This window comes from Lacerta agilis, chromosome 3 (assembly GCF_009819535.1).
Source record: "Lacerta agilis isolate rLacAgi1 chromosome 3, rLacAgi1.pri, whole genome shotgun sequence".
NCBI lineage: Eukaryota > Metazoa > Chordata > Lepidosauria > Squamata > Lacertidae > Lacerta > Lacerta agilis.
The window spans coordinates 38,348,611-38,366,978 of record NC_046314.1 but is presented as its reverse complement, the minus strand read 5'-3'; the positions used below and the strand labels follow the sequence as shown (position 1 = coordinate 38,366,978).

General features: G+C 39.8%; 1 protein-coding gene across 3 annotated transcripts in view; it reads left to right on the top strand.

The window, feature by feature from the left end:
* IBTK (inhibitor of Bruton tyrosine kinase) overlaps nt 1-18,368 on the top strand; it is a 51,341-nt gene that overhangs the window by 14,824 nt on the left and 18,149 nt on the right. For 2 of the 3 annotated variants that reach the window (XM_033143296.1, XM_033143295.1), the window contains exons 3-15: nt 1,453-1,549; nt 2,057-2,181; nt 2,698-2,808; nt 3,745-3,915; nt 5,707-5,824; nt 8,909-9,089; nt 9,974-10,097; nt 11,203-11,377; nt 14,040-14,214; nt 15,320-15,928; nt 16,105-16,191; nt 16,784-16,866; nt 16,955-16,992. In XM_033143296.1, the coding sequence (XP_032999187.1) occupies nt 1,453-1,549; nt 2,057-2,181; nt 2,698-2,808; nt 3,745-3,915; nt 5,707-5,824; nt 8,909-9,089; nt 9,974-10,097; nt 11,203-11,377; nt 14,040-14,214; nt 15,320-15,928; nt 16,105-16,191; nt 16,784-16,866; nt 16,955-16,992 (2,094 nt within the window). The remainder of the gene's footprint in view (nt 1-1,452; nt 1,550-2,056; nt 2,182-2,697; nt 2,809-3,744; nt 3,916-5,706; nt 5,825-8,908; nt 9,090-9,973; nt 10,098-11,202; nt 11,378-14,039; nt 14,215-15,319; nt 15,929-16,104; nt 16,192-16,783; nt 16,867-16,954; nt 16,993-18,368) is intronic. The other variant, XM_033143298.1, reaches the window with a different exon arrangement.

Sequence of the window (18,368 nt, the reverse complement as noted above, 5' to 3'; positions counted from 1 at the left end):
GAGCTCTCTTTTCTCCTTTTGTTATCTTAGCCTTGCAGCGTCCTTGGGTAACCACAACTACACCCCTGAGCTAGGTTATCACTTCACAGATTTACCCTTTCCCTTCTCCAGGTGTATTGTTTAACCCCAGCTGCTTCTGCCAATTTTGTGGTGAACAGGCACAACGATTTCAATATCCCTCCACGGGCTTATTGATGTCTCCTGCCGGCGTATTGATCTTATCCCGCCGCTGCCACCAGTTTTGTGGCGATCACACAGGGTCCCCGGTCGTTTGACGGACTATTGATCCCTGTGCCACCACGCGCTTCGCTGCCACCAACCAGGATCCCCTCCCTGGTAATAACTTTCACAGTCAGGGTGCAATTTTAAACAAAATAATAAGTGTTTATTTAAAAACTTCAACAACTTAAGAAATTGGTTACAACCCTGCCTACGCTCACCACTAGACCTCACCACCAACCCTCACAATCAACAACCACCCACCAACCAACTCCCTCGATCAACTGCTCTTCATCAACTCCCTCAACTCCCCGCTCTCTAACTCTAACTGACTCCTTCAGCTGCCCCTAGCTCCTCCCCCCCTCTGTTTATTGGACAGCCTAGGGTCAGCCACTTAACCCCTTTTTCACTCCTGCTCTTATATGTATCCCTAGAAAGGCAAACGCCACACATGCTCTAACCAACTGAGCTACCTAGCTATCCAAATAATTCCAAGGCAGCTTACAAATAAGAAAATACATTAATGCTATGCAATAAAAATATATACATATAAACGCGTAATTATCATGCTCCTTCCCATAGAGTACTCGATGGTAGAAGGCCCTGTGAGAGGAGCAGATCGTTCAGCTGAGCCATGCTCAGAGGTGGCCTTTGCTTGCCTCCCTCAGTCTCTCAGGATCTTTCCCATAGATCAGTTGCCTCCTCAGCTGTTGGACTTCAACTCCCATCGTCCCTGTCTACTAGTCCTGCTAGCTAGGGATGATGAACGTTGTAGTCCAACAACAGCTGGGGACCCAAGTTTGAGGAAAAAATGACAAAGATCATGTGTCAGTGGACCCCTTTAAGCACAACAAGATATGTGCTCAGTGCCTACATAAAGTTATCCTAGCAGCTGTCTTCAAAGGCAGCTCACAGCATATAACACATTAGACCCGTCTAAGGAGAACTGGAGGTATATCTAGTGGTGCCTCAGCTGGTAGAAGGAGCACCCTTCCATTGTTAGACTATAAATCTGATCTTTGGAGGGAGTCCCTCATCCCCCAACCAAAACATAAAACTGTTCACCTGTGCCTTGGCAGGATGGTGCTTCAGTTTATGAGTCTATTGGAGGTTTCAGACACCTATAAAAATATGAATGAGCTAATTTAGATTAGAAGGTGGATGAAATAAGAAACGAAACTGGATTATGAGTTTTCACTTCCTCTCCTATTCTTCTCCTCCCTTTGCTCTCAGCATGGTGTGAACTTGTATATGCAGGATAAAGAAGGCCTGTCTGCTTTGGATCTTGTAATGAAGGACAGACCAGCCCATGTCATTTTTAAGAATACAGGTATGTCACCATAAGAGGATCATTATGCTTACTGGTACAAATTTGAACATGAAGAAATAAATATATTTTGAACATGCAGAAAAAAGCTATATTTTAGAAAATGTATGCTTTATGAAGTGCAATGTTAGGTGCTGGATGCTGGGTTTGCCTCTCCTCTGAATCCAGAGGGGCCTAAATCGTACCTTAAAACAGCATGTTGAACCTACATTTATTGAAATTGTGTGTGTACATGCATGCCTATTGGTACTTAAGCTATGTTCAGTGACTTAGTTCTCTTCCATATATATCTTGAGAATGTTGGGATTGTGTTATTTTATGTAAATGCTCAGGTATGTAATTTTGTTGTAATTAAAAAAACTGATAGTCTTGAGTTTTCTAGGCCTTTTGCCTAGTTTTGCAGGATATCTGAAAAGAATCCATTCAACAGAAAGTAGAAGTGCATTTAAAATAATGCATCGTGTGCATATGTGAATGAGGATTCAAATGGAAATCATGATTTTGTGTTAGATCCCACAGATGTCTACACCTGGGGAAACAATATAAATTTTACTTTGGGACATGGTGGTCAACAGAGTAAACATCATCCTGAGCTGGTGGATCTTTTTCCTAGGAATGGTGTTTATGTTAAACAGGTAATTAATATATATACACAACAAAACATGCAGGGCTAGCATGGTAAACTCCCTCAAGCCCCTGACCTTCAGAGCATTTATTTCAAAGCAAATATAGGGCTTAGTCCCAGGTCTTAGACCTTAGAATCCCAGTTTATCATGTGTCTTTGCTTCACTTCTGTCCTCCATCCTCTTCCCCTCTTTTTCTGTGACTTACAAAGCAGAAACAGCCCATCCCCTGCTTCTGTTCTTGCACCCTCTCTCAATACACCTGGCATTAAATCTCAATAGCTGGTGTGGGTGGGAAAGCAAACAGCCTCAGCATCTTTTCTACTCTCATCAGTTGGTTTGTTAGCGTAAGTACACGCCTTTCAGCATTTCCTTTTCCGAAGAAAATCTGGTTTAGTTATTGGAATTTTCTCTGCTCCTTTTGTTTGTTCGTTATATATTACTTCATGGTGATGATAATAAGTAACGTTAATTCATGATGCAGCTCAAGTAACATTGCTAAGGACCTTTTCCCTCTCTCTCCTTTAGGTGGTGCTCTGTAAATTTCACTCGGTGTTTCTTTCCCAAAAAGGACAAGTATACACATGTGGACATGGTCAAGGAGGACGCTTGGGTCATGGTGATGAACAGACTTGCTTGGTATTTTAAAACAAATTATTAGATTATGAAAAAGAAACCTGGTTTCAAATATTGTATTTGGCCCACTGAACCATCTTTTGTGCATACAAAGGGTTTTTAAGTTTTTATTTATTTTAAGTAACTCTCCAGCTGCTTTTGACACACTGTCAGAAGTAGCTGCTACTTTAGTGTAGCATGCAGCTGCTGTTTTAATAAGAGAGCTAAAAGCATAATTGTCTATGCAAAATGTTCCATGTGCAGATCTTCTACAGTGTTCTTTGTTGCTGAGTACCCTCTAAACTATGCCATATTTAAACCAAATTGAAACATACTTGAGGATAACATATTATTTTAATTTCACGAGAAATAAACTAAATTCTCCTGATCCCTTGGTTAAGCATTATGTTGGTTTTGAGTTTAACCATGAGTCAGCTAGATTGGTAAAGAAAAAATGATCTATATGTGTAGATTGGTAAAGAAAAAGCGGTTTATATGCGTTGTATATGCGATATAACATTTTGCCACCAGATGGCGCCATGGAGTCCCAATTTTTCTCTTCCAGTTTTCCCTGTTTCAATTTACAACGTGTTTAACTGAAACACTTCTTTGATGTGTCTAGATCCAGGCTAAGTGGCTTTGATATTAAAGGGATTCAAACTTTTGTCCTCATTTGAGCCATGTGGTTGGGTGTGAAGCATGATTAGTGGGGACCACAAATTTCGAACGGCTATAATGGCCAGCTAAAGTGTATAGATATTTCAAAATGGAAATAGATTTTAAAGCCTTCTAGTGCACATAAATAGTAAAGCTTCTGGATCTTTTTATTGGAGACGTTTGTGTGTCACCTAATATATTTTATGAAATGGTTTTGCTTTGTTTCTGACAAAGTTGATGTAGGTCTTGACTGAGAGAGGCATGTCTGAAACACATGTGCAATATTTTCTTAATCTCTCTTAGATTCCCAGACTTGTGGAAAGCTTGATGGGTCACCAGTGTTCTCAGGTGGCAGCAGCTAAAGATCATACACTTGTTTTAACAGAAGATGGATGCGTGTATACATTTGGCCTGAATACTTTTCATCAGCTGGGTGTTCTTCCTCCCCCCTCTAACTGTAATGTTCCCAGACAGGTAAAATTGTCTTTTTTGTAATTGCATAGTTTTGGCATGCCTGTAAATTAGGGATGGATGTGTGCACATGTTCCCATGTGTACATGCTGGTCAGTGCTAGATATACTGCTGCTGCTGCTTGATAACATGCTATCTATTGCTGTTGCTGGGGGAAAAACATATTTCAGATTGCTTAAGAGAAACATCAGACGATTAATCACCTGGACGACTCTATGGCAGTGACTTATTCGTAGCCTACACAATCCTTTAAATGAGGAATGTGCATTTTTCAACAGTACAGTGGTGCCCCGCTAGACAAATGCCTCGCTAGACGAAAAACTCGCTAGACGAAGGCATTCGTCTAGCGGAAGGCTGCCCCGCAAGACGAATTTGTCTATGGGGCTGCCTCGCAAGACGAAAAATATTTTTTTTTTGTCTAGCGAAAACGGCGGTTTGCATTGCCGCTTCGCTAGACGAAAAAACCACTAGACGAAAATACTCGCAGAACGAATTATTTTCGTCTAGCGGGGCACCACTGTACTTGGCAGCATTGCATGGCGGTCTAAACTAGGAGCAGCCTGAATGTTTCTGGATTACAATTCCTATCATCCTTCACCACCAGCCATGCTGGCTGGGGATGATGGAAGTAGTAGTCCACCAAGTTGGTTACCCCTGGTCTCAGCCAAGAAGTGGCTAACTAGCTGACCCCTTGCTGTGGTTAATTCTACTTTTTCTGTGGGACTGCAGCAATGAAACTGAGCAGTGGACCTCTTCCTAAGCTTAACTGAAACTGCAGGTAGAGAGTAAGAATACAAATTTATTGTATCATGAAAAAGTTACCTAGCTAATAATTGCATGATCAATCTCTAGCTCTTGGGGGGGGGGGCAACAGTTCAAACTAACACAGTTTCAAAGTGTCTACAAGGCTATGGGATACATACTTAGTATTTTTACTGCACTGTCATATTCTAGTTGCCAAACAAAACTCTGTGTGCTTTTGATTTCATTGTTAAAAGTGAGCAGGTGGCTAAAACAAAACATTAAACTACAAAACAATTGGTGCTTGCTACACTGTGGCAAAGCACCTATGAAAACTGGCTGTAACAACTTAAGCACCTTGAAGGCCATTGGAAACTGTTAAAAGCCAGGTAGAAGACAACCATTTTTATGTCACACCTGAAACTCAAAAGAGACATTGCTGTTTCACTGTGTAGTGGAGAGTCTCCACTACTTGTCAGTTTGCTACTGGACCAGGTTTAAAGTTTGGGTATTAACATTCAGGGCTGTGAACAACTCAGGACCTGCTCTGCCAATGAGATCAGCATCAGTGGAGGCCCTCCTGGTTGTCATGGCCTTTTCTGTGTTGATGCCATGCTCTGGAATACCTTTCCTCTAGAAGTAAAACATGTGCTGACTCTGTTACAGCTTTGGCACATGCTGAAAAGCATTTTGTTCATCTTGGTGCTGAATGGCTTATGATGCCGGCCATTGTGGTTTTAAGTATTTTGGCTCTGATTGTGTCGTCGTGTTTTTAACGGTAGTCTGTATTGTTACATTGCTTTTATTCCTTTATTTTAAATAAAAATATTGCCGTCTCTTCTGTCAATAGATAGAGGACAGTAGTAAATACTTTATAATAAAAATTATTCTACTTTTCTTTTCTTCAGAATGTAAAGTAAAATGCCGACAGGTGTATTCTAAGCTCTTAGGGGTATATATCTATATTTCTCTATATCATAAATGTACTAACTTGGCTAAATTTACTAGTAACTAATATACTAACACCTGTATATGTTTGGATTTTTCATACAGGTTCAAGCAAAAAATCTTAAAGGCAGAACAGTGATCGGTGTGGCAGCAGGCAGGTTCCATACTGTTTTATGGACCAAAGAAGCAGTATACACAATAGGGCTGAATGGCGGACAACTAGGTGAGAGAGGGAGTTTTACATGTAAGGTGATGGTGGGGGGAAGAAGATTATTTTAAACAAATAATTTTAAACTTTGCCATTTCTTTAAGAAGCAGCTTAAAATCTCCTTGTTGCTTTACTGAGATTAGCACTCTCTGTAAAACCAACCTTTATTTTGCACCAGTGACTATTTAGGAGTTCATGTATTGACTGTAAAGTTAAGTGTATTTTGGGTACTAGGGATTCAGACCTCAATATACAGCACTCATGAAAAACCCACTGTTATTTGTCGATACATTTACATTATTCAATAAGAATAAGTGAACTTAGCAAATGCATCCTCTGTTACAGTGGACCACCTAAGTCTTTTTTTGTGTCCTTTGGTGCTAAACATTTTAGAGGGAAAAACCAAGGGACATCTTAAGGGGAAAGTGATTATTATCAGCTCACATGGCTATCTCAAAATTTGAGACAAGGTCTCTTAATTTATTAGAAATCAGAATAGGTAGCAAAATATCTGGATGTTGTCCTATCTGTTAAACCTGTTATGCTAGCTTATATTGTAATAATTGGCTTTATTGAGCCTGTGATTTTGTATTTTATACTTTGCATGGTTGGTTTGCTGACTAGTAAATGCTGGACTGTCAGTTTTACTGATAAAACACAGAAGTTTTTAAAAAATGCCTTAAAGTGGAATGGTTAAGTCAAACATGCACGCACACTTGCATAATCCTGGCATTTCTGCCCCTCACCATTCCAGCCCTGAGTGGTGGTGGAAGGGAAATCCTGCAATGTACTCTCAGAGAGCTAAGTGAAGAGCTTTATCTCTGATTTCAGTGCTGTGGTGATTAGCACTCAGAGAAAAGATTGACTGCTTTCTCAAATCAGCCAGAGAGATCTTTTATCTCCAAAACAGGAGATAAAATGCTCTCTGTGTTCTCTAGAGATCATTCTCTGCAGAACAGAGCAATTTATCACCCAGAATGAATCCAAAGCTGTGGGGGTGGAGGCACTGCCTGTGGCTTGCTGAACTGAATCCAGACCCTACCTACCCTTGGTCTAAATGATGCAGTTAATAGCTCAAACTAGAAAAAGATTGGACAGCACTCTTTGTTCCACCTTGTGACAACTTGCTAGCTCTCTTTATTCTCTCTGTCTCCACTGCCAATTCTGAAATCCTTCTTTAAAATGCATAGACGCAGAGGCCATAATTTGTTTTACAACAAACATTACACTGTGTAATTTTTTATGCACAATGTGAAAATGCTTAGTGTGAGGACATAATAGAGTAAAATGTTCTAAATTGACTTTGGCATCTGAACTCACCAAATACTCCTGAGTGTGGTTAGTAGTCATAGAGTAAGAGGTGAGGTCCTCTTGAGGACTGGGGACTGATTAAGTAAGAAGAAGCAGAGAGAAGGAATAAATGGACAGTTCTCGTAAGTGGAAGGATGTCGAAAGTAGAGTTTCCCATGGACTGGTATTGGAGCTGTGCCGTTTAACTTGTTTCATAAATGATCTAGAGCAAAGAGTGAGCAGTCAGGTAGCTAGGTTTCCTGACAATACTAAACTGTTCAGGGTTGTTAAAACAAAGGGATTGTGAAGAACTCCAAAAGCACCTCAAGGCTGAGTATATAGGTAAATTAGTAAATTAGTTCAGTGCAAAGAAGTGTAAAGAAATGGTAAATTAGTTCAGTGCAAAGAAGTGTAAGGTGACGCATATAGGGGCAAAAAGTAAATCTTCATTTCATGGGGTCTGAACTGGTGGTGAGTGATCAGGAGAAAGACTTTGGGGTCATATTGGATAGCTCAGTGAAGATGTTGACTCAGTGTGTGGCAGCTGTGAAGAAGGCAAATTTCATGCGAGGGGTCATTAGGCAAATGCAAACAAAACTGCCGATGTACAGTTCTTGTTGCCTCACCTCAAAATGTGATATTGCAAAATTGGACAAAGTTCAGAATAGGGCAACCAAAGTGATCAAGGGGACAAAGGAACTTCCCTATGAGAAACAGTTACATTTCTTGTTTAGAAAAAAAGGCGACAAAGAGATGACATGATAGAAGCGTATACAATTATTATTGACATACAAAAAACCCCTCTCACGTAACACTAGCTTATTGTTGGAAGATTCAGGACAGATAAAAGAAAGTACTTCTTCACACAGCACATAGTTAAACTATGGAATTCACTCCCCTAAGAGGTAGTGATGGCCACCAAACTGCTCTTTAGAATTCTTATAACAATGGCTTTAAAAGAGGATTTGAGAAATTCATGGAAGATAAGTCAGTGACTGCTAGCCATGATGGCTGTACTCTGCCTCCATGATTGGAAGCAATATGCTTCTGCGTACCAGTTGCTGGAAACTGCAGGAGAGGAAAGTGCTGTTGCACTTAGGTCCTGCTTGCAGGCTTCTGATGGGCATCTGGTTGGTCACAGAGAGAGCAGAATGCTGGACTAGATGGGCCAGTGGCCTGATCCAACAGGGAGATTCTTATGCTAACTGAAGATGCTACTAGTCAGTGGCATGCGGCCCCAGCTCTAGAATCATTAGCAAGATTCCTTTTTTAAAAAGTGCTTTCTGTAGAATGGATGAACTTCGTGACAACTGATTCAGTCTTGTAAAGCTATAATCCTAAGAAAATCCAAATAGAACAAAATTAAGAATTCATTCCAAGTAAATGTGCACCAGGATGGTATGTATATGTTTTATGAATAAAAAATATTAATTTTCTATGTAAAAGGTTTTAACTATTATGTGCTAGTTCAGGTTAAATTAAGTCTACATTCATTCATGTATTTTGTTGGTCTTTCTGTCATGCACTCCATAAATCCTCCAAATTTTCCAGTGTTCCATTCCAGTGTTCTCTTTTTCACAAATTATCTTTCCTTTGGCAGAAAATGCACTGATTTAGTGTAAAGCAGCTTCATATGTTGACCTAAATTTATAAACTAGTTTCTGATGCTCCATAATTTTTAAGTGTGTGTGTGTATAAATATGAATTGACAGCACTTGTTTCTGTCATTCTTTTGAGTAGGAAAACTATTGTGCCAATTAATTATGGGTCTGAAAAAGTTGGCATTGAAGGTGTTCTCTTACATTGTAGGATACTTGCTAGATCCTAACGGAGAGAAGTGTGTAACTTCACCTCGCCAAGTCTCTGCTCTGCATCACAAAGACATTACTGTGTCCTTTGTCGCTGCAAGTGATGGTGCCACAGTTTGTGTTACTGAAAGAGGAGATATCTATTTGCTCACCGACTATCAATGCAAGAAGATTGCTTCCAAGTGAGTGCTTTTCTTCAGAAAAAACTATGAGTTTACCTTTGTTAGTCCAGCCTGGATACTGAGGTCCAGCTCTGAGGGCCTTCTGGTGGTTCCTTCATTGCGAGACGTGAAGCTACAGGGAACCAGGCAAATGGTTTTCTGAGTAGTGGCACCCACTCCCAGCTTAGTACAGTGGTAACTCCAGTTACAAACTTAATTCGTTCCGGAGATCCGTTCTTAAGCCGAAACCGCTTGTAACATGAGGTGCGCTTTCGCTAATGGCACCTCCCCACTGCTGGCGCGTGACTTCCTCTTGCATTCCGGGGCAAAGTTCGCAACCGGGAGCATCTACTTCCGGGTTAGCGGAACTAGTAACCCAAAGCGTTTGCAAGGAGGACGGTACGTAACATGAGGTTCCACTGTACGGTTAAGGTGAAGGATTTACTTTTACTAGTAATCTGTTTGTCTATTTCCTTGGACTGATCGTGCACTCTGTGGAAACTCTGAATGCTGTCCTTCCTCCTTTTTTGCTTATTTTTGATGCGCCTTTATAGATTATGATATCTTACAATGCAAAACTGGTTATATTTTTGTTCTTTATGAATATATCTTTCTAACATATGTATGTGGCAAATATGTTTCACATGTCACATGGTTTGTATGAACTATCGGGCAACATGTTGGTAAGAGGGCAGGGTAAAATCTTATGATTAATCTTGTCCTAAGGTCAATATACAGTAATGGTTTTAGCATCTGTGATAGTCTGGCAACAGTTGCTTATTTGTTTCTTCTTTAATAGTAAAGTTGTTAGGTTTGTTCTTCATGTAAATGTTTCATTTTCTTTATACTTTTGACTTGTATGTATTTTGTGTAAATGAAGTTCTCCTTGTATTGTGATTGTTCAGGCAACTAAATCTAAAGAAGGTTCTTGTTAATGGAGGCTACCTGGACTACAGAGTAGCTCCTGAACACCTTAAGGAAAACGGAGGCCAGAGGATTTGTATCCTTGCACTGGACCAAGCGGGAAGAGTAAGTTGACCAGTACTGTGCTGGCCCCCGCCCCCCAATAAAGTGTAAAGACATACCTTGAAACCACTTTATGTTTATAGCATGTAACATAGTTATTTTTGTCACTAATGCAAATGTACGGTATTTGTTAGCAGTAGTGACGTGTAACTCCTCCAAGGGATGAACAGATCAGTCTATTCAGTCCATATCAGATTTGCAAATGTTTATTCTTAAGTCCATTCCATTCTGTTTCTGCATCTTCTGCAAATGAAAAACATAAGCACACACAAAATTTAGTATTTTTGTATAGTTTTCTACTAAATAGGTATTTTTGAGTGAATTTTATCCTAAAACATACATTTTATATACACAATTTTTCAGCCAGTCACTGTGTTTTGATCTGATTAGTCCAGGAAGCGTGAATCAGGGCCCTTGACTTAAATGTACCAAACAAAATTATCTTCTCTGGCTTTTTCCTCTTACAAGCTTGTCTAAATGTCACTCATTTCACACATAGTTTGGCCCTTTTAGGTCAAGTCTGCATCTCTGTCTACCAAAAACGTTTTGCTGTTCAGCTGTGAGGCAGTTTGATCACTTTTACTTAAGAATGAAAAAGCAAACAAATTTTGCAAACTTTCAGGTGGTGGTGGTGGGGGACTTGCTGACAAAGCTGCTTTCTTCCAGTATCTGATGCACAGTAGAGTTTACCGTGAGGAAGTCGGCCACACACCCAATCCAGCAGCATCTTTGCCTGCCCAATACCTCTCACGAATGTCATCAGGTGTGGGCCAGGTGGGCATGGTTAGGGAGAATTCAATTTGGGAACTGTTCCAGGCTAAATTTGGCTCATGGGCCAGAGGTTCCCCACCCCTGCTTTAGGGAAGCAGGACACCTCTCGCTTAAAATTGTGTAAATCTGTATGAGGACAAAACAGATGGTGAGCAAATCCACAGATAGGTTGCGGAAGCAGGAGTAGGCGCTAGTAGCTTCTCTGCGCATAAAGAATTTAGTTTAAAGCAATTAAAGAAGGCGGCAGCGGGGTGGGGTGGGGGGGTAAATTATCGCAGAAATGTGTAAATTGCTCTCATTCTCTCCTCTCCCTACCCCACACTCCACAAATGTTTAGGTGTTTTGCTGGAAATCTGCCAACAATCCTTTGAAGCAGTGCCGATGGGTGTATGGCCGCCAAGTCTACATGTCTGATATTTCTTTAAATAGGAATGAAATTATGTTCGTTACACAGGACGGTGAAGCTTTCAAAGGAAAGTGGATGGAGGGGAACAAAAATTCGGAGAAGAAAGGTAGGTTAAGTAGACTTTTGAGTGTGTTAACTTTGGCTGAACTGAAGCAGTTGAGAGAGCAGTTCTGGGTCAATCAGTGTAAATGTGAACGTGAACACACAATTATTATTTTTCCTGAGTTAAGACATAAAAATAAAAAAGGAGAGGTCTACAGCTGTACTACTCAAAGGACGGAGGAATTCTAACAAGGGGCTTCAGAGGTGCAGAGTGGCTGACCACCGCTTCTTGTACTGGCCAGGACAGAAAGTAGGGGGGGGGGAGCATAGTTCTTGGTTTTTGATCTGCCAACTTTTGGTTGATGTAGCTTGGACCCCTTGGCTTTGGATCCAAGGAAGCTGTGTCCCTGTCCTAGAATGCCCCTTTTGCAGGGATTTCCACTGGCCAACATAAAAAGAATTGCTGGCAATATTTTCCCACCCACGCTCCTCTGCTATAGTAGAGCTTCCCCCACCAGTAGCATTCCTCTCTGCCAGCAGAGGATGGTGGGGAGAAATCTTCACGCGACACATAAACACCCAACCTCAACATTGGGGGGGGGGTTAGGGGGAAGGATCACATTCTAAATCTAGCACAACTTGTTTTATTTTCCCTTCCTATCCCTTCCCCATAACAACTATGAATGAACATGTCATTGAGTATTTTGGTTGTCGTTTGTACCTTTTGTAATGGAATTTTAAAAATAAGTTTCTATAGCACTGGACTTAAGGCTTGTGTGTGGGCATGGGTTTTAGAGTCTTACCAAATTATGTTTTTTTATTTAAAAAATGGGATCTTAGTACCGTATTTTTCGCTCCATAAGACACACTTTTTTCCTCCTAAAAAGGAAGGGGGAAAGTCTGCACGTCTTATGGAGCGAAGGCACTGGATGGCAGCGGGATCCCTTGGCCTCTGCCACTGGAGCCATGGCTCCTGTCAGCTTTTGGGCTGCTCGTTCCTCCTCCGCTGCCGCCGCCAGCGGCAAAGGGCAATGAGCAATGAGCAGCCTGAAATCTCCTTTTGGGCTGCTCGTCCCCCCGCCGCCGCTCGCAAGAGCAGGCATAAGGTCTGCAGTATTTTTTCTTCCCTGCTCTTTTCATGATTATCTTTAATCAGGTTATTTTATAGGTATATATCTTCTCATTCACCCTGTCCGAGCAAATTAATTATCCAGTAGACTTTTTGTAGTGGTAACAAGGCTTTCTAATGTTCTGTTCCTATGGTAGGTATATGTGCATGCGTGAAAGGATTTGAGGGTATTATGTTCCTTTTCTCTTTTTTTTAGCCAACAGCAACATTTTTCTTTCTCTATTTCTCAGAAATTTTCAGACTTCTCTATCTTGTCTGGAGTCTTTAGTTACTCTACCTGCTGACAGTGGTCCACCAAATCTGCTATTAAAAGGAAACACTGTTTTCAGCAGTGCAAATATTAGTAACTAGTGCCATCTAGTGCCATCAGAGCAGTATGCAAGCTTACATAAAAGTGTCAGGGAATGATATTCTTATTTAAATAATGATAAAGACATGGGGCACGCACACTTCAGCTTGTGGTATCAGCTTTATTTTACTAGAACCACAAGATTTACCAAATTGAGCCCACTGCAAAAGGTGGAATAGCTCTGAGCAGTTGCTGAGAAAGGGACTTTTGTGTACCAAAATGGAGCTCAGCTCAGCACCGAGTCCTTTTGCACACAAATCCATTCTAGGTTTCCCCAAGCTTATTTAGTTCAAGGCGCATGTTTGTGAGGAGGTGATGTATTTCAGTAGTTTCTCAACTTGCCCAAAGTTGCTGAGGGTCTTGGCAGACTGGCAGTTTAATGATTCCCCTCCCCACTTGTTGTAGCAATTAGAATTCCATAGACTTCAAATTGTAAAACAATAAAATACAAGACACAATAAAAATACAGTTTAAATCAGTTAAAATATTCAGTGCAATGGATCTCCCACCTCTTATTTTTAACCACAAATCCACAGACACACGACAGACCACCTGATGAAACTCGTGGTTCACGAGCCACAATTTGAGAACTCCTGATCTATTGCAAATCACCCAGAGATCTATCAGTAGAGTAGTTGGGCTGATGAAATTTAAAACAGTGATTGCTGCATATGAATACAACATTCAGGATGTTTTATAGTCATATGGCTTCAGTAGAGCTGGAAGTTCAACTGAATGATGTTCTGTACCAAAATATTTTCCAAAACTTGTAGGAAACTTAAAATTAGTTTAGAGTTTAAACAATTTGCATATGCACCACTGTACAGACTTCAAACTGTATGATTGGTGGATTTGTATGATTCGATTAACAAAACATTTTGAATCTTTAAAAAAAGGGATATAAGATTCCACTCTTAAGATGATGAGATTATTTTTTTCACAGGGTCTTTATTCATGGAAGCTTCAGTTGTAACTTTTTCCTACACTCATGCTGCAATTAAATGAGATAGTGTTCTATATTATTTTCCTACTTGTAGATTTTTCTCTGATCCAGCAGGGCTCTTCTTATGAAATTAGTTGTACTGTCTGGAAATCACATCAAGTATGAAGTAGTCTTTAATAAATGTATAACTAAAGCCAAATACTTGCCTTTCAAACTTAGTGGAATCAATGCAATGCTTCCAGCAAAACATTTTCCTATTTGTTTCCTCAACTGATTATCTAACTAGTTAATCTCTCCAAATGCAGCAGAGATTGTGACAAATGTTCAGAATTCCTCAACCGAGGTCTCATCTTGCGATACAAACAACGTATATGAACGAATACGACTTGAGAAGCTTGCTTTTGTTCACAGAGCTGTTAATGTTACTACTGATCCTAATGGGTGCAACTTTGCTGTTTTACAGTCAGATCCTAAAACAAGGTATTGTTCAGCTATTTATGGGAATGATTTACCTGAAATTTATGGGAATAATTTACCTAAAAGCTTTGAAAACAATATTTTTATTTTAAAAAAACCATTTTGGTGCTGTTTTCCTGGGCAAAGCCCATCCATACTAACTGATAGCAATGCAAATTACAATTATTGAAAAACAAAAGAATAAAACCCATTCAAATCTTCCCATATCATAATCCACTCCAGCCTCAATCCAGCAAACAGGACCAAAATAACTCAAGGGAAGGCCAATGGAAACAAATAGGTCTTTTAAGCCGTATGAAAACTTACTGGGAAGGGAGTTCCAGTGCCATGAGGGCTCCCACCTCACAGACCTTAGGGGGTGCACACACCACAAGGGCCTCTGAAACTAGTGCCTGGGTGCAGTGCTCTTTCGTGCTTTTTGATACTTTGGTCACGCTAGTCCTTTACTAATATTTAGCACAAAACAAAATAAAATATAAAATATAAAAAAATCCTTCCAGTAGCACCTTAGAGACCAACTAAGTTTGTACTTGGTATGAGCTTTCGTGTGCATGCACACTTCTTCAGATACACTGAAACTTGAGGTTACGATGAAGATGTTCTTGCCTTCCTGAAAAGAGGGATGAAGTGCCCAGTCTTGCCTTCTGCAAATGGAACACCATATGCTACATTAAACCACAGCTATTAGTCGGCGGACTGGGAAAGCGTTGCTGGTACTGTTAAAAATATACAGGAATGAATCCAATATATTTATGAGTCTACCACAACGGGGCTCTACATACTCATGTGTAATGATGCATCTTGAGGGATTTCTTTTAATGTTTTGAAGAAGGAAAGCAAATACTGCTTGGAACCAGGGGTGGGGGAAGCTGCAGCTCTCCATATGTTGTAGGACTCCCAACTCCAGTCAGCCCCAGCTGGTATGGCCAGTGGTTAGGGACGATTAATGTTTTAGTAGTCCAACAGTGTCTGAAGATCTTCAAGTTCCCAATTCCTGCCTTAGAAACTTGCTTTTTCTTTTCTTGCATGGAGCATGACGATGAGATGAAATGAAATGAAAGTGAGATGAAAGCCAATTCAAATAATTCTTGTAACTCTTTTCTTCCAGTTTGTATGAAATCCCAAGTGTCTCAACTTCTAGTTTTTCTGAGGATTTTGGCAAATTGTTGGGAGAAGCAGAAATTACGGACAACATCCATGATGTGACTTTTCAAGTTGGCTCCAGGACTTTCCCTGTGCACAAGTACATTTTGGCAACACGCTCTGACTTCTTCCGGAAGCTCTTTGAATCGGATCACAATTGGATAGATTCTGCTGATATTTACCGTAAAGATGAAGATGGTGTTGGCTGTGATCTCTTTGTGATAGAAAAACTTCACCCAGATTTGTTTATGTACGTTCTGCAGTACATTTACACGGATACATGTGATCTCCTCATTCATGGTCACAGGCTCAAAGCGGTGTACAAAGAAAAAATGGAAGAGAATGAAAACACCTTAATTACAAACTTTAATAAAATAACTATCAATGGAGATGTTAATAAGAAGTCTGCGTTCGAGGTTTACAGAAGTAACCAAGTATACATGGGAAATGAGAAACAGAAGAGCAAACCAAAATCCGCTTCTAAGAAATGTAAGAGTGCTGGGGAAGAAGTGAATCTCATAAAAATGTTGCAAGTTGCTGCAAAGAAATTTGGAATTGGGAGCTTAAGTTCAAGGTATGCTATCGCTAAGTCTTTTACACACACACACACGCTTTTTCTTTTTCTAAAGGGGTTGATCCTCGGGTTAAGTTGAATAAACACCTATAACTCCTCCTGTCAACTAATCCTGTTACATTATTCTTTTTACGGTGGAGCGTTGTTATCGCTTTAACAATTCATTTTCCTTGCAGGCTAGATGGAGTCAGAATAGAAAATGGAAGAATAAACATTGGCAACAGAAAAACTGGCAACAAGCCAAAGCTAAACCAGAAAAAATGGTGAGTTTCAAAAGGTGCAGTATGGAAGCATAAAGATTTCAATAGGGTACAATGAAAGCCAATTCAAATAATTCACATAATTCTGTCTTCTCGTTTGTATGAAGTCCCAAGTGTCTCAACTTCTCATTTTTCTGAAGTTGTTTTTTTTTTTGAAAACCATGTAAAATAGAACTTAAAACTATACATTCAAAAATTTCTCTTAGAATAATTGTTGTGCGTGTTATCACATGGATAAAACATATGACATGTCTGTTACCAGACCTCCATGAATTTATGCAGGAAAAATCCTTGCTGCTCCTATTCTTGTAAAATGCTTACTGAGTCATCACCTTAGTGTATATAAATGTGTCCGAATCACTACAGAACCAACCAGCTGGCCATATGCCAAACTGTTACTGACCACAACCCTCTATGTTCATTAATACGATTCTCCATATGTACTAACCTGTATAAACTGTTCAGTTTCTTAACTCTGAAAAAATCTGGTGATTCTCCCCCTATTACCCCACTGCATTACTTTATCCTTGTTTATATTAAACCACATTTGTCATTTTAATGTCTTGTTATAATAGGTTTTTTAATTGTTTTGCAGCTCGTACCTCTGCGATGTGACCATGAAATCTGTAGATGGAAAAGAATTCCCATGTCACAAATGTGTGCTCTGTGCAAGACTTGGTAGGTATAATGTAAGGTACTTTGGTCACATTTTAAATAGAGATCTGTCTTTTAATGCATGTCAAAATGAGGTCTCTCTCCTTTTCAGACTATTTTCACAGCATGCTGAGCAGCTCCTGGATTGAGGTAAGTGTGCTGTATAAGTGCTCAGGCGCATTGCCCTTCGTCTTTAAATTGTGCAAAAATATTTACTCGGGCATTGTGGGGGAGAAAGTAATTATTCACGAAAGAGAACTTTGTAATGGCTTGCAAAACAGAAGGCAAGAATATAAAAATTATCCAGCCGTGAATTCTACATGTGCACTCTTCATTACATAAATGATATTGAGCACAAGGGGCCTTTTATAGTAGCTGTGTGCTATGCTATGATACATTAGTTGGAATACTGTTTCAATGATGGGATTTTAATTGTGGTTAATTTATGGCAGCTTAATTAACAGAAATGGGGGGAAGGGTTAGAGGGACTATAGAACACATGCTTTGCATGCAGAAGGTCCCAGGCTTAGTCCAGACATCTGCAGATCGAGCTGGGACAGATGCCTAGCTGAAACTCTGGAGATCCACACCATTTCTATGAAGTACAGAGCTAGGTGGACCAACAGCCTTACTCTGTGTAAGGAAGCCTGTCTTAAGATTGGAGAGGCTTCACAGCCAATCAGAATAGACACAATAATGGATTAGATGGAGCAGTGGTCTGGCTTTGTGAAATGCAGCTTCAGAAGTTAATAAATTTGTAGGTTAGAAATAGTTATAAATGGGAACCTGCAGATTCACTCATTCACAACAAGTCATGATTTGGCCTATTGTTATGTCCAAACTGGGTCTTTCTTTCTTTTTTGAAATATTTTATTTATTTATTTATTTTACAAGTAAAGAATTGTCACATTACCAAATACATAACCATATATAGAGATTTCTCTGAATCCCTTCACTTCCCACCTTCCCCTCTATGGGTCCTGTTGTCAACAGCATATTATTACATAATCAGTATTTTGTATCTTTCCAAATTGTCCATCATAATAGTTACATAACAAGTGTTGTTAGAATCCTGCTAATGTTTTCATCTGCTTACAGTGGTCTCCTAAATAAATTAGAAACTTCCCCCATTCTTTCTTGAAGTTATTGTCTTCTTGGTCCCTGGATCTTTCTGTCTTGTGCTCTTATTGAAATAAGTCCACCCATGCTTATGAAATGTGTTTGACTTGGTTCCTTCCTAAAATACCACGTATTCAAATATCAAGATCCATATAATCAATAGCTAGCATTTCTTGCATAGTGCCCTCTGCCCTTGCAATATAGAAAATGTTTTTAGAAACTAATGAACTTTTACAACAGAATATTACCACATGCTCTCCCAAATATGTAATGTGTGTGGAATTCTGTTCTCCTAAACTTCCTACTTGCCATGATGGGATAGATATTTTATTCTGCAGGTTGACTTTTGGTAGCTAGTAGTTACAGTGGTACCTCGGGTTAAGAACTTAATTTGTTCCAGAGGTCCA